The 22393-nt window shown below is 45.9% G+C and overlaps 2 protein-coding genes across 3 annotated transcripts; one reads left to right on the top strand and one right to left on the bottom strand.

Moving 5' to 3' along the window:
* Positions 1-4996: 4996 nt before the first annotated feature.
* Positions 4997-21053, bottom strand: NOP10 (NOP10 ribonucleoprotein). The gene is made up of 3 exons (XM_053361482.1): positions 21044-21053; positions 6586-6681; positions 4997-5406 (listed from the first exon to the last, which is right to left on the bottom strand). The coding sequence occupies exons 2-3, from the start codon at positions 6637-6639 to the stop codon at positions 5266-5268; spliced, it is 195 nt and encodes a 64-aa protein (XP_053217457.1). The 5' UTR covers positions 6640-6681; positions 21044-21053; the 3' UTR covers positions 4997-5265.
* On the top strand, positions 10868-21066 carry NUTM1 (NUT midline carcinoma family member 1). 2 transcript variants are annotated; one of them, XM_053361454.1, is made up of 6 exons: positions 10868-11082; positions 13791-13919; positions 14023-14162; positions 15447-15736; positions 17476-17592; positions 18454-21066. In XM_053361454.1, exons 1-6 carry the CDS (start codon positions 10883-10885, stop codon positions 20794-20796), a joined length of 3219 nt encoding a protein of 1072 aa, XP_053217429.1. In that variant the 5' UTR covers positions 10868-10882; the 3' UTR covers positions 20797-21066. The 2 variants fall into 2 exon arrangements, with proteins under 2 accessions (XP_053217429.1, XP_053217428.1); XM_053361453.1 differs by lacking the exon at positions 10868-11082 and adding an exon at positions 11150-11844.
* Positions 21067-22393: the final 1327 nt, after the last annotated feature.

The following is a 22393-nucleotide window of genomic DNA, read 5'->3' as shown; positions in this document are numbered from 1 at the left end:
TTATATGTGCTCCACTGACACACACGTGGGGACCAGGAACCCCTGCATGAAATGGTATTAGATATCAAAGTAAAAAGTTCTTCTGAACACAGAATGACCACAACTTGTATAAAAAATGTATCTGGAATAGACACAGAGCAGGGCTTTTATGTCAGTGATGCAGCTCAAGCCCTGAAACCTCTTAAATAACAAACTGACTATTTGAGTTATTTTTAATGCTCATTTATACTACCTTTTCTCCAAGGAGCACAAAGCAGTACAGCTCTCCCCTCCATTTTATCCTCACATCTACTCTGTGAGCTGGGTTAAGCTGAGAGTGGTCCAAACTTACTTTGTGGGCATTAAGACTGGCTGGGGATTTGAGCCTGGGTCCTGCCCAGTGGAGTCCTATGCTCCCTGAACCACATTGGCTCGGAGTATAGCCCTAACTGGGTGTTAGGGGAAACATGGAGAGGGATTCTGTGTTTTGGACATGGTCACATGCGCCTAAGGAATATTCCTGACTACGGTGGTTCCCACCCTGCAGCAAAGTCAGTCATGTGCATTCTGCTTCTTGCACATCCCAAGCTCACGCTATGCATGCTTGAGGTCACAAAATTATTTCCATTTACACACCCTTGCCAGCAAAATGGCTGAATCAGCCTGAACAGCACAAGAGAACTGCGAGGCTGGGGGCTGATCTGGAAATTGTTAACTCGCTATGCACAGCCTCCATTCAGCCCTTCTGCTTTTTGAGAACAAACAACAGAAGGCTTTCCATTTACAGCTTTTTGATTGGTTTCCCCTACTTCTGCTGTGGTTTCAGTGGCAGGATGTGAGCGAGCAAGAGGCATTTAAAAGAGCTGCCCTTGGGCTCTGACCAGCTGTAAACATCTCGGCTTTGAGACGGGAAATGGAGTGAGGTAACACAATGGCAGAGCATAAAGTTTATAATGAGGGAGAAATCTTAATATTCCCCCTCTGAATTCCTGCTTACATGTTTGCTAACTAGGAGCAGAAAATGCGTCTCAGCAGGAACATGTGGCTAACTGTCTCCCCAAAGCACAGGGCCTAAGCCTAGGTGGTTTTCTTCCTGAGGCTTCGTAGCAAATGGTGTTCCCAACGTTAAAATGCATAATAAGACAAGTGAAGTTATTTTGGCACCTGGCACAGAAAATCCCATAAGTACCCCTTCCCTTCCCGCAAAAAATGCAGTAATAATAAACTATTTTCTGCCCTTTCATGATACCCCGAACTGGCAGGTGCCAAGACTTGCCCTACCAAAGCACCGTTGGTGTTCAACATTTGGCAGCTTCTATAGGTCACTGAATGATGTCACATTACAAATTAAGGTACATTGGGATTAAGAAAAAGGCACTACTCCATTTTTCTTAGGACAAAACCACAAAACCCTGACCAAAAGGGCTAGCATGGCTGAAAGGACGGTGATGAGAAAGGGACACTGTGTATTTGTATGTAAACCAGGAGTGGCTAATCTGTGCCCATACAGAGGATGGTAGACTGCAACTCCAGTCATTCCTGACTATTGGCTATGCAGGCTAGAGGTGAAGAAAAATGAGCCTAACATTTGGAGGACCACAAATTCCCCCAAGCTATGTCCAAGACACATAGCAAGCAACGAGGGAGAGGAGCTCATCAAAATTACTCATAGAATATTTTTTCCAGCATCCCACTCTCAGGCAATATTACTTATTATTAAATTTACATCCCACCCTTCCTTCCAAAAGGAGCCCAGGGCAGCAAACATATCAGTGCAATGAAAACATCTAAAAATCATAGAGTTGGAAGGGATGCAATGCAGGAAACCTGACCCAGGCTATATGGGTTGAACCACCAACCCATATAGCTGCATATTGGGAGAAGTCTACAGACTGCCACCAAGCTTATGCTGACAATAAAATATCCTTCTGCAAGAGTTAGTTGATATTATTTTTTAATTGTATGGTTTTATGTAAAGGATTGTTGTAAACTACCCTGATATTTTAAATGAACAGTATATGTAAATATTTTTATAAATCAATCTACTTAAAAGGCTTCTTCAAAGAGGAACCATAGAATCAAGAGAGTTGGAAGGGACCACGAGGATAATCTAGTCCAACTCCCTACAATGCAGGAATCTTTCACGCAACATGAGTCTCAAACCTACAATCCTGAGATTAATAAGCCTCATGCTCTACCAATTGAGTTATCCCTCAGGTAGTCTTCAGTAATGCCAAATCGACAATAAGATGGTGCCAATTTAATATTTAACAGGAGGTAATTCCAAGGAGTAGGTTCCTCCACTAAAGGCCCTATTCCTACATCATATTGAACGAACCCCTGGATGCTATTTGCAGGAAGCTGTCTCCTGCAGAGTGCAGCAATCAGTTGGGTATATAAGGTATAAGAATATTGTAGAGAAAAATAAGGTACCTTTTTCATATGTGGTGGTCCTGTAAGATTGCAAAAGTCTTATGGGAAATAATCAATAATGAATTGGGGGGTGGGGTGGAATGTTGAAAATAATCTGTTAAAAAACCAGCAGCGTTTCCTCTTAGTATACTTGGAGAAGAGGTGCCAAAGGACCAGAAAAAAAATCTATTTTTGTATGCAACCACGGTTGCCCAATGATATATGCCCAAAATTGGAAAGAGGAACTGGCCCCCGAAAGAGATGATTGGCAATTAAAATGGATGGAATATGCAAAGATGGCGAAACTTGCCGGAAGATTAAGAGATCTAGTAATACTTTTTGTAACAGAATGGGGGGGGGGTGATTTATTGAATATATGAAAACAAATTGTAAACAACTAAAAACATTAGCCCGATTAATATAAACACAAGCAGTAAGAAATTTAAAGGAATTATAAAGGATAAATTTGTAAAAAGGTTATTTAGATATACAGTAAGAAAATGACATAAAAATAAAAATCTGCATAAGGGGAGGAAGTTGCAGAAAATTTTATTTGTGTAGATTTATATTCATTGTTGAATGCTGTAAAATCAGAAAATAAAATAGGGTTTTTTCCCCAAGCAATCAATGAGAGTAAATGCAAAAAAGGGAAAAATGATTAAGATTATTATTTTAAACACCCTGGTCTGAAGCTGTTTGGGCTTTGGATACCAGCACCATGAATTTAGCCTGGTTGCTAATAAGCAGCCAATTCTTGTTTAATTTACATCATTAGACTTCAACTGGTGAATAAATACCCACTACTGTATTGTTGCCAGTCTGAAGGTTGGTTACAGCAGCAGCCATAGAAATAGGTGGTAAAAAAATAAGAAATGGGTCCCAAAATGCATGTTTGGATTAAAGGTGAGCGTGGGTCTGGAAAAGTTGAAGCCTGCTGTCTTAGGAACTAACCCAGTCATCACAATCACTATAGGCAAGCGGTTCTGAGACCTCCTGATTAAAATGCCATCTGAGACATCCTTGACCAGATGCTCTGACCCTAACAATTCCCTTTCTGCAAATGTTCCTTTCCTAAGACTTTTTTGTTCAGCAAGAATTCCTATCCTCTGAATAGAAGGCGGTGTCTAATGGTACACAGGGAGCTAGGAGACTGAATCTCCTTGCTGGATTCCCCACTGTGACTGATAAATGAAACACAATAGCTTACAGCCAGCCTGTAACCCAATGTTGCCTAGCAGCTATGTAAGTGACCTGCCAGGTGATTCATAACCTATTTGCAATCCCAGGCAGACAGCAAGCAAGGGCTTAGGCCCTTGACAGACATAGGTTGCTGAGAGCTATTAGGCCCAGTTATGTTGCCAGCCATGCAAACCACTCAGTAAAGAGGCTGGTATTGTCAATCTGTAGGAACTGATGTTGTCTTTCTTCTCTGTCAGGCAAATAAGCTTGTATTTGATCTTTCAAATTTGAGCCATCGCTCTCCTCCACAGAACACCAATGCTAATCAGTATCGGTTACATAATGCCTCCCAGAGGGAAGTGGAGAGCAACAAATTGCTTAAAAGCACTACCAAAAGAAAAGGAGACTAAGGAACAGAAGGCGTGAGAGAACACACACACAAAAAACCAGCCATCTTGTTCTGGGGCTGCGTGCTTCATTTCTTCTGTCTTCATCTGTTGGGGCAAAAAAGTCTGTCATGCACACATCTAGTACATCCATCACCAACCTAACACCCTGAGGGTATTTTGGACTGCAACTCCCATCAGCCTCAGGTAGCACATTGGAGCTGTAGGCCAAAAACATCTGGATGGTGCCAGGTTGGCAAATATTGCCCTAATACAGGCATGTCCAAAGTCTGTTTTGGGGGCCTAATCTGATTTAATCCGGCCCTTGAGGCAGTATATGTCCTGAGGTAAAATCCTTTAAAAAAGCCCAGCAACTCCAATCCTAGAAAGCTCGAAAACTGTGGGGTAGTAAAATCGTAAAAAAAACAACAACTTCAATCCTAAAAAAAGCTCCAACCACTTTGGTCGGTCCACACATGTTCTGGCCCTCTTTGAAAAAAGTTTGGGCACCCCTGCTCTAATATCCTACACTAAACATCTGTGATGGATTTGAATTGCTTGTGAGGCAGTATCAGTTTGCTCCTCCTCCAAGCAAACTCAGCCAGTGAGTGCTGCCAGGACTGTAATCAAAGCAATGTTAGTGAGAAACAAGACAGAGCTATTGGCATGGTTCAGAGAACCCAGATGTTTGCAGAAGCACATTTTGTTTTAAACAAAGTAAGGGGGCAAAATCTTCTCCAAAAGAGCCCAATGAGGAGCACTAGCTATAGAAAGGAGATTGGAAAAGTGGAAGAGGGAACAGAAAGAGGAGTGGAATGCCTTCCTAGGAGAGACCTTGAACATGAGCACTCCTCTTGGGACACTAGTTTCCCCACTTCTGAGATATTCAAGTGCTTCTTCCCTTTTCAGATGCGAAGCCCCCTCTGCTTTGTGATTCACTACACAACATGACCCCTCCCCATATCAGATGCTTTGCTAGAACCAAATCATTCCAGGTTTCCTACTCAGACAACACCACCAGCATTCTTATGTTAAAGGAATAAAATGAAATATTTCATTTGCTTTATTTCCAGAATCAAGGGGGCAAGCAGGTACAACTGAAGGAATTCAAGCTCATTTGAAGATTGCAGGAGTTTCCTCGCACATCATTAGTGGCTCTCTAGAAGTCCGAGTGATAAAGTGGAATGAAGAAATGCAGATCTGGTACTTTTGTTTTCTGTGCCAACATCTTCGAGGCTGCTTTGGAGCTGGAAGCTTGTCTCATCTCCATGGGCTGCAGAGGTCCCTACCAGAATGGCTGGCAAGCAGTTTACACAACGAGCCGAGGCTGCTGGGTCATCAAGACTCCAAAGCGTTTCTTGATGGTGATCCTGTGTCGGGAATATTTGTCATCTGGAGAAAAGCGGGCAGGATGGGCTGAACACGTTGGCTGGCCAGTGGGATCCACCTTCTGCAAAGCAGGGAAGAGAAGGCACAGCAATTTGTAAGCATACAAAATCTTGGCTTTAAATTTTATATATATATATATATATATATATATATATATATATATATATATATGTGTGTGTGTGTGTGTGTGTGTGTGTGTACAGTGGTACCTCGGGTTACATACGCTTCAGGTTACACACTCTGCTAAACCAGAACAAGAACAGAATCCGGCTCCAACAGCGCGACAGCAGCAGGAGGCCCCATTTGCTAAAGTGGTGTTTCAGGTTAAGAACAGTTTCAGGTTAAGAACGGACCTCCGGAACAAATTAAGTACTTTACCCGAGTACCACTGTATATGTATGTGTGTAAACATTGTCAGCTGACATTAAGAACAACAACAATATCCCACCAATCTTGGCTTAATATGTGTACGTTAATATTGGCAGTCTATATGTGAGCAACTACAATCCTAGCAAGACCAAACCAGCCTTAAAAGCTACACATTCCATCTTAAAATCACTTTTATTTTCTTCATGTCCAACCTTTCTTCCAAGGTACTGAAAAGGACATACATGCTTCTCCTCTTCCCAATCTGAGCCTCGCAACTCTCCCAGAGTGCCTTTCATGAAATCAAAACAAGGCATTCCCTACCCACGTGCTTATATAAACAAACAAGTTAATAAAAATACAATTTTTCATGATCGCGAGAACTCACACATGTCTCTTTTCTTAAGATTTCAACAGACCACTTAGACCTGTACTGTACAATCTTTTTCCTCCTACACCCCTCCCCAATCCATTCACGAGGACCAAAAACAAGTATTTAATTAACTTTTGGGGGGGGGGGGAATAGACAAACGAAAGCCATGCAATTACTACAATGTTAAATTATGACCTGAGTATCAAAGTAGCATGCAGATTTTGCACAGATAATTCCACATTTAAACCAATGACGATCTTTAAAAGAAACAATAGGGAAAGAAGATTAATTGCAGTTAGATATGGGAGACTAGGGCAACCCAGCCATATGGGTGGGGTATAAATAATCAAATTATTATTATTAGTGTGTTAGTATTAGCTGGAACATAACAAGAATTAATATGCATAGCATCTGGATTTGGGGGGCATCAGGAAGGAGAAAGGGACTAAGAATTTTGGGGGGGGGGCGGAGAAACAAACGCCATTAAAGTAAAATCCTTACCTTGAGAGTGTAGACCCTATTTCCTTGCTCATCGAGGTAGTACTGCAGAAACATTGCTGCGGGTTATGAAAGCGTTAGCAATATACCTGCAGACGGGTTAAAAGAACTTCCTCCTACCAATATGCACGCGCTTCCATACAACCCACGTGCACATTAGCCCTACCCACTTCCTCTCCAGCAGGCTGCTTTAATCCGCTAATGAACGAGCTCGTAAAGAAACCGAGCATTCTGGGAGTTGTAGTCTTTCGGCTTCAGAATTCCCGATTCTCATACTGTACAGTACTCCGCTCCAGGAGTCATTGTTGGTTCAATGCATTCTGGGAATTGTAGTCTATCTGCTCTAGCCACACACACTAGACTCAAATCTAGAATTATATTGTACAGTTGGAAGGAACTCCCGGGGTCATCTAGTCCAACCCCCAACAATGCAGGAATCTCAGTGGAAGCATCCATGGCAGATGGCCATCTAACCTCTGTTTAAAAACCTCCACATCCTCTCGAGGGAGACCGCTGCACTGTGAAACAACTCATACTGTCATAAAGTTTTCTCCTAAGGTTTAGTTGGAGGTTCCTTCCTTGTCATTTGAATCCATTGGTTCCAGTCCTACCCTCCAGAGCAGGAGAAAACAAGCTTGCTCCATCTTCCATGTGCCAGCCCTTTAGATATTTGAAGATAGCTATCCTTTCTCCTACTCTCAGTCTCCTCTTTCCCAGGCTAAACATACCCAGAATTCCCTGTTGAAAGTCTGCATCTTTCTCTACTGAAAGCACCTCTACAAATAATGTGTTGACCTGTACCTCTGCAAAAGGGGGTGGGCGGGTGGGTACATGTGCTTGGGGGATAGGGGTGGGGCAGGTACCCAGAGGGCCCTGCCAGAGGCCTGCCGGACTTAACACTGTCATGCCAAAAAAACTCCGTGTTTCCCAGCTGACTGGGGACTCCTGCCCAGGGCCTAAGACAAGCTCTGCATGGACTTCTTCAGGCTCAGGGCCACATTACTGTAGCACCCTGCTTGTGGTTAACGCTTAGCTGGAATGAAATATTCAACGCAGCAATAGAGAAATTAAAATAATAATTTATTTGTCGGACAAATAAATAAGAGGCACAGTGGTATATGGTTACCAAGCTCTGGCCTGCCCTCCTGCCATTATGGCCAGCACTTATATTTCCTCAATCCAGCCCCCTTTCTCCTCCCTTTGGCTGCCTCTGTCCAATCAGCCTGGTTGAAATTCCTATTGGCTGTTTGCTAGAACCAATCATAAAAGATACACCTATTTCCTATTACCTTTTATGGGAGACAGAGAGCTATATTTTCTTCTATTTATAATTGGCAAATAAGTAGTCATATATCTTACATTTACCTCGACCAGGCACCTTAATTACCAGATAACCTTTGGCCCCTCTTGCCCTATTCCCTGCAAAACAGATGGCTAATGGTTCTAATTTTTATCTTAAACAGATATTTTGGGTTCACCTCCTCACACACCATCTATGAAAGATCTCCTTCTTTGGAGGTCTTTAAGCAAAGGCTCGACAACCATATGTCAGGAGTGCTCTGATGGTGTTTCCTGCTCGGCAGGTGTTTGGACTCGATGGCCCTTGTGGTTTCTTCCAACTTTATGATTCTATGATTCTATGAAATAAGAATCTTACTTTCTAAATCCTTTGCATAATTACATTTAAGCCAATATATTTCATAACATATATAGGTTTTTTTTAGAAGAAAGGGAACTTAGTAAAAGCTAAGCTAAATTCTAAATTCTAAAGATTCAAAGCAGTTTCAGAGAGCTGCTTTGCCTGGTCTAGCTGCTGTTTCTTTGCCCTTTTAACCTTATGAAAATGTGGCTCAAGTCTCTAATGGGAGGCACAATAATTATTACTATTTACCAACTCTTAATTGTGTTTTGCAACTTGATTATTCTATAATTTGTATGGTCAGTGTGACCTTTTGCTCCTAGCCTGTAATTTCCTTTTACAACCCTGAGACACTGCTATAGATCAGGGGGGCCCTTGATCAAGAAGATAACCAGCTGCCAGAGTATGGTTTCTGCCTGGCATGAGAGATACAAACATTTACAAATATATATTTCTTTAAGCTCATTTTAAAATACAAATCTTGATCAGATGCCTCATTACCTTGTGGGCAGCCTTCCAGGGGTCGTATGCCATCAGTTGTCAGGGCACGAGTCAAAAGTGTGCAGAATAGTAAATGTAAGGTTTGCATATTTAAAGTAGAATTATTTTTGTACCCTGTTCTATCCTCCCTCCAGGTATCGTCAGAGTTCAAGGACACATACCTGCCAGGTGAAATCACAAAGAGGGTGTTAAGCGAGGACAGGTGTGGCCTACTGAGACATTCATCCTGATCGGTTTGCAAGGAGGTTAGTTCACGTTGCTTCAAGCAACTGCTGTTCCCAACCTTTCCTCTGCATTTCCCTGTCATGACAAACAAACACCTCGAAGGGCCCAAAGGCAAGCTGAGTAGCCTGATTCTAAGTGGTCAAGAGGCAGGCACAGGATCCCAGCAGGAGAGGGCAAAGGAGGAGTTTCTGAAGTGCTGGGATCTCAGGGTTGTGGGTTCGAGCCCCATGTTGGGTAAAAGATTCCTGCTTTGCAGGGGGTTGGACTAGATGACCCTCGTGGTCAGTTTCAACTCTACATTTCTTTGATTCAAACCAGATGTTAAGCATGGGGTATAAGCGGGAGCCCATGGATGGCCAAACAAAGTTTTACGTGCAGAGGAGAGGACAAGAGATAGGCCTAGTTGTGGGAATGGCTGTATGTCAATGGGGTTCTAATAGCCTCAGAGCCAAGCCATATAGAATAGTTAAACCAAAGAATTAAGAGGGGAGATAAAACAGGAGGTGATAATTTAAGAAGGCCTATCAAGCTCTCATTTGGGGATTTCGAGCCTGGTGGCATCTGTTTGCTGGTGATACCTGCCTGGGCTTCTCTTTTACATCTTAGTCAGGTGTGGCTGTGCCAGGTGTGGCTGTGCAATTCTTGCATCGTTGCCTGCATGCAGTTCAGGGTAAATAACCTGAAACTGAATCCCAGCAAAATGGAAGTCCTATGGGCAGGTAGTTCACATGTCTGGGAATGGGAAAGATCTTCCAGAACTGGACAAGGTTGCACTCCTTCAAAAGGAGGAGGTGTAGTCTGGGAGTACTCTTTCATCCATCTTTATTGCTGGAGGCACAAGAGGTCACAGTGTCTAGGAGGGCCTCCAGACCTAGATAAGGATAGCCTAGACAAGGATAGCCTTGTCATTGTGACTCATGTGTTGGTAATGTCAAGGCTGGACTGTGGTAACATGCTCTGTGTAAGGCTGCCCTGAAGGCTAATTCAGAAGTGCAGGGTGCAGCATCTAGGTTGAAGAATGGGGCATCCTATAACACCGACTTTACTCCAGTCTTAAAGCAGCTGCACTGGCCAATAATAATATGCTGCTGAGCAGGTTTAAGGTTTTAGCATTGACTTAAGAAAATCCTCCCAAATGTTGGACCAGGCTGTTTGTCCACATTAGCCTACCCGATCACAAAGCTCATTAGGGGAGCGCCTCCTGGTTGTGCTGTAAACTGCAAAGATTTTTACTGGGGCAACCGGGAAGACAGCCTTTTCAGTTGTGACACCCACTCTATGGGTCAATTCAAAGGGTTTGCTCTGGAAAGAACTTGGTTGGATACAATTCCTGGTTTGCAGAAAAAAAGCAGAAACACACACACACACACACACACACACACACACACACACTGCCCAGGTGAAACTTCTGTCAAATCATCACACCTGAGAGAGAATTCTTCTGGTCTCTTCCAACTCCCCAGTTCTATGATTCTCAGATTCTCAGTACCTTCTCAAAACTTTTATTTCCCAAAGTTCCACAGGGGAAGCCATGGCAGTTAAACAGTTTCAAACTGGTCAAGATTTGTTGCTTGTTGCCCTCAAGTGGCATAACCCTGTGCTTGCATCTGCTGCCCGATGTCAGAGCAGACACAAAACAAGTCAACAGGCACCTCACAAACAACTACTGTATTGCTATTTTAATTTGGGCTGGATTTGGGCAGGTAGCACCTCTTGCATCATTTCTGGGGACGTGGGTTGGGAGAGGTGTGTATCTTTAGTGTGGACCAATGCTGGTCAGATTCCCCCTGTCACTTTTTCATTTTCAAATGTCTATAGACAGAGGTAGGATGAGCAATTGATAATCAGGAAAAATCATGCCCAATCTTTGCAACAACAACAACAACAACATTTTTATTTATAATAATAGGTTGGGTTGGAGAAGTGTTTTGCAGCATGGAGGTTGTCACCTGTTTGTTATCTCTGCAGATCCTGCTGTTGTTAAAGACCCAGGAGCGGGAGCCAATAGAAAGGTTGACAGCCCACGTTGGAGGTAATGCTGAGATTGAGTGGAACACCTGGCACATGAGGATACTCAGGAAACAGTATGAAGATGAAATCAGACGTAGCATGCAGAATAGAGATCAGGCCTGCAGGTTAGAACTTTAACTTCCTCCCCCTTATTGGAACCCCCAAGGTGTCTAGGTTCTGGAATTGTTATCCTTCAACCTTCGCACCTAGAGTTGAGTCAACAATGATGGATCTTCTTGGAAACCAAATGGCATCATTGTGAACTTCCCAGAAGGACCTGTATCCGATTCTTTTCCGTCAACGATCCCACAACAGGACTTCACGGAGCAGACACAGACAGGGCCCCAGTTCCTTTGAACAGCTCTCTTTGCTCCATATTCCTTCTCCCATAGGGCCATGGCCTCTCAGGCCCACACCCCGGGCCCTGCCCCACCTTCCTGCCCACCCAGTGCCCCCTCACTGCTCTTGCCCGCCTTCCCTGGGACGGCTCTGCTCGTGACCTCAGCTGATGCCCCGGGGAGCAAGCTGATCATCAAGTTAAAAAGAGAAGGCCCCATGATGGGGGGCGCCGAGGAAATACCCCGGACCCAGACTTTCTTTCTGACAGGGATGCCACTGGGCTGGGCCACCCAGCGTCGGGATGGGCCAGTAGGCCCCGGCATCCGCACAGTGTTGCTGGCCAAAGCTGGCGAGGAGCCAGGTGGTAGGAAACAGAGAGTGCCAGAGGCCATGCCATCTGCCCGAGCGCCCCCTCCCAGTGATGCCTCCTTTGCCTGTACCTCCAAGGGGGTCTATGAGAATTATCGGCGCTGGCAACGCTACAAGGCCTTGGCCAGGCGCCATTTCCCTGCCACGCCTGATGCCGAAGCTCTCGCCTGTTTTTTCATGTGAGGGTCTTGGTGGCAAGGATCATTTGGTTTGGGAGACAAGGGTGACCTAGAGTGGGGATAGTAAGCAGATAACAAACTGTGAGGATTGGCAGGGGGATTGGTCAGCCTTGGGTTACTATTGATTGAGACAGCAAAAGCATTGGTACTGAGATGTGGGATCCCACTGTTTTCTAAAGGCACTCAATCCAACAAACACAGACTGGTTGAAGTTAGATGGAAGACCATGAGTCGTGAGCAAAATGAGTTTGGTGGCAGAACTCTGCACACAAAATAAGGATTTGGGAGTTCTGAATGTTTCTCTTTATGAACCCTGAAGCCCTGGTTGACAACTGAACACTAATCCTAACTTTGCCAACACAGGACCTCATGGCAATTCCCATTTTATACCCTGGGGAAATTGTTGAAGTGCGGTATCAACTCACACAGCCATCATCTTAAGGGCTAGTTTTTCCTGTTTATCAGCAGAATCAAGAAGGAACCCCCCACCTGACCACACTGCACTTGAATATGCATGCACATTCCCCTGTGAAAAACACATTTCAATTAGAGCAGACATGCAATACAGGACCTGCAACCTGAAGTGGTACAATTAAAACCAGGGAGTGGGGTGAGGTAGCTTTAGCACTTAATTCTGCTCATTTCATAAGCTGAAAAGTATTGACAAATTGCAATCAGAGGTTGCTACAACTGCTCATCTTCTTTTAAACACTAGGCTATACTGCCTATAAGGGATGCAGGTGGCGCTGTGGGTTAAACCACAGAGCCTAGCACTTGCTGATCAGAAGGTCGGCGTTTCAAATCCCCGCGACAGGGTGAGCTCGCGTTGCTCGGTCCCTGCTCCTGCCAGCCTAGCAGTTCGAAAGCACGTCAAAGTGCAAGTAGATAAATAGGTACCGCTCCGGCAGGAAGGTAAACGGCATTTCTGTGCGCTGCTCTGGTTCACCAGAAGCGGCTTAGTCATACTGGCCACATGACCTGGAAGCTGTATACCGGCTCCCTCAGCCAATAAAGCGAGATGAGCGCTGCAACCCCAGAGTCGGCCACGACTGGACCTAATGGTCATGGGTCCCTTTACCTTTTTTATACTGCCTATACTGTTAAGTGAGGTTAAGGAGCTAAATTGGGGTTAGAAAAGGCTCCATAAATGTCATGATGGTCAAAGTTGTGGGTGGTTGTGGTGGTGAACGGCTATGAACTACACCCAAATGTGTAAGCACATTTAAAGCACATGGCTTCTCCCAAAGGAACTAGGGAACTGTAGTTTGTTAACGGTGTGGGGAATTGTAGTACTGTGAGGGTTAAGCTACAGTTGCCACGATTCTTTGGAGGAAGCCATTGTTGGTTGGGAAGCAAAAGATATGGTAAATAAAAAGAAGAATTCCCTGGATGCCTAGATCCAGGTTTGGAGAAATTTAAAACCACAAATTATGCAGCAAAGTAAAGTGTGGAAATATAGGTTGCTTTAAAATATCTCCTTCTAAGTTGCTTCCAACATCCCCCTCTATCATAGAAAGAGACCATGTGTATGGTAAGTTTAAAAAAGTTTACTTATTCAAAGGTCAGATTCATGTGCTTTCCCATACAGCAGTAAGAAAACACAGGCTGTCAAACTTAGTTTCCAAAGTGGTGAATGATTCTAATTTATTTGCATAGAAACACAAAGATGGCTTGCTTGAGCCATGTGGTCTGAGCTTGATAACCCTTCCCCAAGGTGAGGGGGAGTGACCTATCTAAGCTTGACAGCACATCTTACTCTATGGTCTTAACCCCTTCATGAATTAGACTTAAGCATGCTGGTTATATGAGGATGGTTATGCCACAGCCATGTGTGTTAAATGTGCTTTAGATTTTTGGTGTGGGTGTGACCATAGAGGCAAGGGTTGCTGTTCACATTTTGGAAGCTTTGCTCTCACTGATGTGACATCATTGTTCTGCCCCTGCAGCCCCGTCCTCCGCTCACTGGCACGCCTGCGTCCCGACATGACCCTGGAGGATGGGGTTCCCCGTGCCGTGCAAGAATGGGAGCACAGCAGCAACTTTGAGCGCATGATCTTCTACGAAATGGCAGAAAAGTAAGAGTTCCCCATCCACATATGGGCTTACGGGTGGCTGGCAGGTGAAGAGGGTCCCTTCATTTTGACTTCACCCGCCCTCCTCTGCCCTTCCCTTTCTCAGGTTCATGGAGTTTGAAGCAGAAGAGGAACAACAGATCCAGAAGATGAAGCTCTTGGCCAGTTGCTCTCAGTTCCAGGCCCCGGCTCCCAAACCCAACAAGCCACCTCCGTCCCCTGCCCCTGAGTCTGGGCAGCAGCAAGGTAGTGTCTTCCTCCCACAATCCTCTGCACTTTGAGCAAAACCCTTACCCATCTAGACCAACAGGGGTGGCTTCTAGGAACTTGTAGGGCAGAAGGCAGAGAATTCAACGGTAGGTGGAGGCAGAACCAATTCTAGTGTCTTCCTCCCCACTTCCACCTCCCTGCTGAATTCTACAAGGGGCAACTCTGGGGCTAAGGAGAAGGAAGATGGCAGCTGGGGCCACCCGCTAGATTGATTGTCAGAAGGCAGGCAGGTGAGGGCTGGCTGAAGGCAGAGAGAGGTTGGTGGGGCAATGCCCCGTTTTGACCTAATGGATCAGCATCCAAGCCCAATAGGAAGAGCACCTGATGGGGAACTAGTATGCAAATGGCTAATGAGCTCCTTTTCTTTCCTCCCAATAATAATAATAATTAATATAATTATTTATAGCCTGCCCATCTGGCTGGGTTTCCCCAGCCGCTCTATATTGCTTCCCTGTCTGGCATGTTTTCACCCCAGGCAGCCAGTACGCCTTTAATCATAAAACCCCACATAGAATTGACTTCCTGGTTCATTTTACACACTGTCTCCATGTGCTAATTCTTCCCTATGCCCAGGAGACTGTATGGTGCTTATTTTAAAATCGCAACTCTGAGCCATATTCTGCTACAAGAAAACCTGACTTTATGAAGATTTCAATACATTTTATTTGCATATATATATATATATATATATATATATATATATATATATATGCAGATTTAAATACATTTAACTCTGTTTGCTGTGCAGTTGATTCCGGTTCCCCTAGTTATGGGATGGAGCTATGCAGCAGCCCTGAGCCCACTTAAATTCTTGCTTATGCTGCTCTCCCCATGAGCCTTGCCTTCTGAGACACCGTCTGGCATTGCCGACATATTTTTGAGCACTTCCTCTTAGCAACAAGATACCGAGAGCAGGGGTCACCAACCATTTTAGGCCTGTAAGGATATGCTGGGGGTACAATCTCCTCTCCCCATTCCAGGCCTAGACAAAGATCAGCTGCTGCAGGCCCTCTTGGCAGAGTGCCAGCTGTTCTCCCAGTTGCCAACCCAAAGGCAAAAAAGGGTGGGTGGGGAAAGCGGGGCCTGATGGCAGCCCATCTCCTCCCAAAAGTGGAGTAAATTTGGACCCATCAGGAAATGGCTTCACTCCATTTGAACTACTGTGATTGGTCAGCAATGAGTTGCACACACCATTTGAGTTCACCTAGCCCAGTGTACTCATGTAGGATTGACTCCATGATCTCCCTGCTTCCCCCAAAGTCTACATCCCCAAGAAGTCAGCTTCCAAGAGCCGCCAGCCTCGGCGTCGCCAGCGGCGTCCGCCCAGCACTTCCACCCCAGGAGCGCCCAGGGAGATCCCTGCCGAGGCGGTTCACCAGTATGCTGAGATCATGGAAGGCCTGGACACGAGTTGGGAGGAGGAAGAGGACGAGAAGAAAGAACAAGGGGTGTGCAGCAACCCCCAAGAGCAGGAAGAGGGGGCCTTCCCAGATCCTGCCCTGCTGCAGTATATTGATCAGTTATGTGATGATGAAGAATTTGTTTGTAAGGTAAACAGTAGTGGCGTTTGCTTCGTGGGAATGGAGCAAATGTAAATCTTGCAGCCCTTCTCTCAGCCCCTCTCCAGGCTGCTGTTGTTTTTTGCATGTATACTCTGCAACAAGTCACTAATGCAATAATAGTGCATTAATGGCAGATTGATACAGGACCGCCCAGACATCATTCTGATTTATTAGTTGTTCTGCAATCCTTCCCCAGTGTTACTGCATTATTGCTGTCTAGAGGGGCACCACTTGCACTGTAGCAGAACGAAAGAAGGACAACAAACAAACTGGGATATTTGTAGAATGAAAAAGTTACAGGGTTTCAGGAGGGCCATGCACTGATAAAGGAGTATGTCCACCCAGAAACCTTTGTAAGTACAAACAACATTGATAGCGGAATCATGTAGAAGTGCCTTGATACCATCATGGGCACACATTATCATGAATGCACCATAAGAAAGGATGCCTGGAGGGGGCCATAATACGATCATCATCATCAGGGTAAATCCTACTAGATGTTAAAAAGGTGGCAGCCAAACACACAACAAACATATGGTTAGCATCCAGCACCAACTTTGACTTTTGTGTCTTGTAGCTATAACAGCACAAGCCCAGCTTTAATGCACTACTGAGTGTTGCTAAGCAATTATCCAATGCAGCTTTGTATTTTTACTCCTCCCTTTATTACTAATCTCTATCATAAACAGATATTTGTAGTCCTCCTCCAGCCTGCTGCCCTCTAGAGATTCTTGGACTGCAGCTCCTATCATCTCCAACCATTGGCCATGCTGTCGGAGGCTGATGGACGTTGGAGTCCTACACATCTGGAGGGCACCAGGTTGGGGAAGGCTAGTCTCAATCCACACCCGTGCCTTGGACCACAGCACTCCATATGCTGAGTTTGTCTTCCTTATCCATTCATCAAGCCACTTCCTTTCCCTGCTTCATGTCTCCACCACCTGAACCTGACCTTAGCTCCACTAACCCTTCCCCTCTTAGAATTCAGTGGTCTCTACCCACCATTTTTTTGGTCTTACCCATCCATGGCAGGTTGGAAACTCCTCTGTTGACAAAGCCTCACTTCCCCAAAGCCTGCATCTTACTCCTCTATCTGCCGAGTGATGGCAAGAGCCCATGGGGTCCCAGGCACACATAGAGGGTTTGTGTCCTTTTGGAGAATAGAAGACACAGTGGAGGCTGTTGTGCCTAAAGAAATATGATTTATTCACCTATTTACGCCTCCAGTCTGTGTGGAGGGAGCCCAGATCTTACTGCATAGACATTTCCATAGGCAGCAGTGCAGGGAACCTTCAGGGAACCTCTCTCCAAGATCGATCTCAGCCCCTTTCTCCCCTTCTTCCCATAAAACCCTTTGCCCTCCCCCAGAGTTACCCTGGCAGCCTCCCCAATACGTCTGTTCACACCTGGGGGGAAGAAGTTAATGGTCCTTTAGCTGTATCTCATCTCAGAAGGTTGGTTTGCATAAGCCAGCCCAGGAATTCCCTGTCTGGCACAGCCCTGCAGTTTATGTTTTAATCCATTTCCCAATGAATCAAAATCCTAGCATTTCTTCATTCCTAGGTTTTAGGGGGATCTCTCCCCTAACCCAGATCTTTAACAGTATTTTTAAATGAACGAGTTATTACGTTATCTCTCGGGTGAGGATTGGGCATGCAGACTTTTGCTCCTTTTCAGCCAGGCTCAATACTACAAGCCATGATGCTTCCCCTTCCTCTCTCTGACAGGTTGAAGCTGTCATTCATCCACAGTTTATGGCTGACTTGCTGTCTCCTGAGAAAAGCCAGGATCCTCTAGATCTGATGGAGGAATTGGCGGAGGAGTTAAACTTAACACCAAATCAGGTAATGCATGGAATTAGAATGTGGTGGGAATCGGGACACAGTGGAGTTTCAAGGCTGCAGCTTGGGCCTGCTCATGTGGCCAGTTCAGACCACGGCAGCCATGGTTATGTCAACTTTGCCACTGTGCCTTCTAGCCACAGCAGCCTGTGGTTTGGAAGTCTTGTGCAGAGAGGTAAGCGAAACATGTGGAAAAGACAAAGAGGCCTCATTTCCTGTTTCCATTTGAAAGCCGATGTTTGGTCAGAACGGCCATGGTGCAAACTGGAGGACTATCTCCTCCCCTTCACCACTGCCAAGACTGTCCCAACCATTTCGTGTTGCTTACTACCCATACAACTGGAAACTGACCATAACACTGAATGGGGACATAGCATATTTCCCATCATGCATGGAATCCTATTTTTGCCACATCAGTGCCCATAAAGTGACATTGGCAGTGGCCTTTGAAAGGCCAGACCAGAACTGATTCCCTCCAAAATAGGCACATCCTATCTCATGATGATGATGATGGTACTGTGCTCATCTGACTGGCCCAGCCACTTTGGGTGGCTTTCAACATATTTAGATCATAATTAAACATTTAAAAACTTCCCTATAAAGGGAATACGTCTTCTAATGGCCTTCAATGAAAATAGGGACATCGTAAGGAAAAGTGGGACCTTCTGGGGTCAAATCAGAAACCAGGATGGCTTCTGTAAATCCAGGACTGTCCCTGGAAAATAGGGACAGTTGGAGGGTCTGAACCTGCACATGGCTGTGGAGGCACAGAATTATCCCACTATGGGGCTGGGCTGAGAGGCAGTACTGGCATGACTTTCCCCATAGCTACTCTGAATTATCCTTTTTCCTTTCTGTCTACAGCTGACAGAGAAGAGACTCCTGGCACTGTCGGAAGAAGAAAGGGAGCCCTCTGTCTACCCTACATCCCATTCTGACTCCACCCCCTCACAGTCTGAGGAAGAGGACGAGGTCAGTGGTAATGGAAAAGGAGAAGATGCGTCATGCCATGCCCTGAAGATGCCTTTGACCAGCAAAGTCATTAGAAGCAACCAGCCAGAATTGCCTATGCCAGCCACCAGTTCCCCACTGGCACATCATTTGCAGCAACGAGGCTTTCCACCAAAAGCAGAGAGTTCTTCTCACAAATGTGGCATCCAGGACTCTGAGGAAGCAAACCTGCTACTCTCCCTGAAGAGCACAGATGAAGAGGAAACCCAGAACTCACAGGGACGAGGCCAAGTTCAAAGTCATGGAAACTCTTCTCATAGCCAGTGGGCCACACTGGAAGCTACTCCTGGTATAACAGGAAATGCCAGCATTACTGGGAACTTAACGTCCGAAGGGGACAACAAGGCCAAGCAAGGTATTGCAAGGCCCCATGCCTTGGAACATTCAAAGCAAGATGGCGGCCAAGAAGGAAAGGTCAAGCAGCATGCTACAGGGCAAGGCAGCCTTGCTGTCAGAGGACAGTTCCATAATGGGATGGAGCTGGTTTGGAATAATCTAGAACCACCCCACAATAAATGTGAAAAACAAGATGGTATCCCACGAGGGGAGGTCAAATGTCTAAAGAAGACTCATGCTGTCTGGAAAATACAGGAAAATGATCCAAAAGGGACCGACCATGATCGTCAAGGCCTAAACAAAATGTTATTAGAAGATCGCATAGCAGCAGAAAGGACTCTTAGGATGACTTTGAATGGGCATGGGGGACAAAATGTTGACTCTGCAGAAAAGGCCAGAGGTCAACTCCAAGTTCAAAGTAATAGGGGGCCGAAGGAAATCCCCAGTAGAAGAGAACTTGTCTGTCAAGGTAATGAGATGACATCTCACCCAGATAACCAGATAAAACAGGAACTCCTGCAGGCTGAACGTGAAAAGCAAAATGGCTGTCAAGGAGAAGTAGCCAAAGATCAACTCCAGTCCCAAGGCATTTATAGAGGGGCAAAACCTACCTCTAATGTAACTGTAACTCAGTTTGGAGGCATCAAGCCATGTGGGAAAAGCTCAGCAGTGCAAGACAGTCTAGCATTGAGCCCCTCTGGACATGGGAATCATCTCAATGGCCAAGAAGCACAGGTCAAATCTCAGAAGAAGCCAGAGGCTAACTGGAAGCAAATGGCAACGACATCAGTAAAGGACAATGGCTTGGTCAAAAGTGTACAGTTGCCTGCAGATAATATATCATTAGAGAAACAACCAATTTCCAGTAGACAAGATGGCCAACAGTCCATTGACTCACCCGTGTTGGAAACAGATGAAGGAACTAAAAAGTCACATGTTGAACCCAGCCAGGGAAACAGACAGAAATTGACTTTATCCAATTCTAGTTGGATAGGGTTGCTTGAAGAGCAGCCCACAGGCACAGATTCTGAGCGTGTGCCATATTTCACCCTCTCGTTACTAGAGCCTCAATCTCCAAGTATCCAGAAGTGTCCTGAGATATTCCAGAAGTCTCAGTGGCCACTCACAGATCAGTGCAAAGTCACGCCTTGGGTGGAAAACCTTCCAGATGACAAGCAGAACCCAGAGCCCACGCCAAACCCTTCAAGCTACGTTGCCACAGTGGAAGCTGATGGAGGCAACTGCAGTCCAGCTGGAGCTCACACTCCTGTGGCTGCCAGTTCTGGGAAAGGGGGAGCAGCGCTTCCACTACAACAAGGTGGAGGAAGCAGTGGAGGCAGCCATGGAAATGATGAGCCCAGTCAGAGATCTGAGTCTAGTGATCTGCTCCCTTCTAAAGCCCACAGGGGGCTCATCAGTTCAGAGAGTAACGCAAAGAACTCGAGTAAGGAGGAAGGGGGAGATTTGCTTGAGAGAGTCGCCATGGCAAAAGGCCTGCTTCCAGAACTCCCCGGAGGAAGCGTGGAAGACATCCTTAAATATGGCGCTAAAGAAGACGACGAAGAGGAGGATGAGGAGCTATCTAGCTTCTCCTCCTTGCTTGCCTCCAAGCTCAGCCTCTCCCCTCACAGTGCCCTTGCGCCTCTCGCAAGGGAACAAGGGGACACCCTGTCCTCCTCACCCACGGATGCTGCGAAGCAAGGTGCTAAGACAAGGCATTCCACGAGGGCGCAGGTGCCCCAGAATTCCACCACTCCACCAAACAGGAGTCCGGAAGCCAGCACAGCCACCCAGCACAGTCACAAGAGAAAGAACAATGGCTCAGGTACACGGAGGAGCAAGCGCCTTCGCAACCAGTAGCAGTGCTCCTTTCTTTCAATGGAGGCTAACTCTAGCAAACCCTGGTAAAGTCTCTTAAAGTCCCCATTTTGGCAGCTGCCACCTGTGCTGAGATTTCAGAGCCCCGCCATTACTCAAAATAGTACGGGTAACAGGGAAAAAGACTGCGCTGAAATACCTTGACCGAGTCACGATCTGCCTAGATATGCTTCCCATGGGACTTGACAGAGACCCCCCCCTCCCTGCATTTGTTCAAATTTCTTAGCAAATTAAAAGAGATATTGAATCCAACTTGCTTGGCTGCAAGCCTGGCTCTGAAACCTCCACCTTAGAGACTACCAGCCTGCCTAATATCGAACTCATGTTATCCTGTGCCGATCTGTTTTGGAATTGAAAAGGAAGGCAGTGCTTGTTTCTGCATACCTGTGGAAACATATACATTTGATTTAAAAATAAAATTAAATAGGGTGTGTGTGTGTAATAAAGCAGAAGAGCAACCCCAGCCTGAGACAGGCCTGCACTCAGTGGTTTCCAAGCCTATAAAATTTTGAAATGGTCACTTTGGTTTAAAAACAACGGATAGGGATTTGCCTTCTTCAGCTGATAGCATCCTGGAGGTGAGCATTAAGGTTGAGAAGGGAGGAGACATGAGCTTTTAAAAATTCCCCTATTTGAACTACACAGGCAGGCTTCAGGAAGCAAAGGGAAGAAAACATGATACTTCTGCCCTTTCTCGCTGTCCTGAACCTCCTGGCTACATGACAGGTTCAGGGCTGGCAGCCAGTCCCAAATCTAACCCCCTTCCCCATCTCTGAATAATGCTACAATACTCCAGTTTCAGGCTGGACAGAGCCCTGGATAGAACCACTCTTGTTAAGAGGCTGGCGACACAGCGCAACCTTTTGCTCTTGTCTTACAGCCGGGTTGAATGCAACCTCGGCACATAATGTGCATATCTTACTTTTCAATGGAGGCTGGTGGCCACTGGGGCTGGTAGGGCAGAAGGCAAGGAGACCCACAGGAGGTGGAACCAAACCCATTGACAGGACAGAGCCGACTAATTCTAGTCTTGTCCCCATCTTCCCTATTGATTTCTACAGAGGCAACGCCGAGATTACAGCCATAGCAGGCAACGGGGTGGGATGCCACTGCTCACTGCTGCTTACTGGGAAGTAAAGGAGGGCAGAAGGTTGGGGAGGTTGGTGTAGTGCAAACGTGCCAGAGGAACCCGAGACTGGTTCTGCCAGGGTGTCTGCACAGCGCTGTGGTTGCTATTGCTTCCGTGCTGCCCTTCCTCCTCCTAGCATGCAGTAGTGATGCGACCAACCAGAGATCAGGTGAGCAGTGATGGTGTCCCATTATGCCAGCCGCTGGACAATGGTTGAGGCAGTGACTGGCAGTGCCACCCCCTGGATTGGCTGTAAGTAAGAAGGCAGGCAGATGGGGGATGGCTGAAAGCAGAGAGAGAGGGTTCTGGGTCAGTGTTCCACTTGCCCAGATGGACCAACTTCCAACGTTTGAACTAAAAACCTTAAAACCTTGAACTAAAAACCTTGAAACTCAAGGTGTGGCCTCCATCTTCTGCACCCACAGCCCAAACTCCTTCCCCCAGTCTTCC

Source organism: Podarcis raffonei, chromosome 13 (genome assembly GCF_027172205.1).
Source record: "Podarcis raffonei isolate rPodRaf1 chromosome 13, rPodRaf1.pri, whole genome shotgun sequence".
NCBI classification, from domain to species: domain Eukaryota; kingdom Metazoa; phylum Chordata; class Lepidosauria; order Squamata; family Lacertidae; genus Podarcis; species Podarcis raffonei.
Note: the sequence above shows the minus strand (reverse complement) of the source record. Positions and strands in the feature narration are given on the sequence as shown.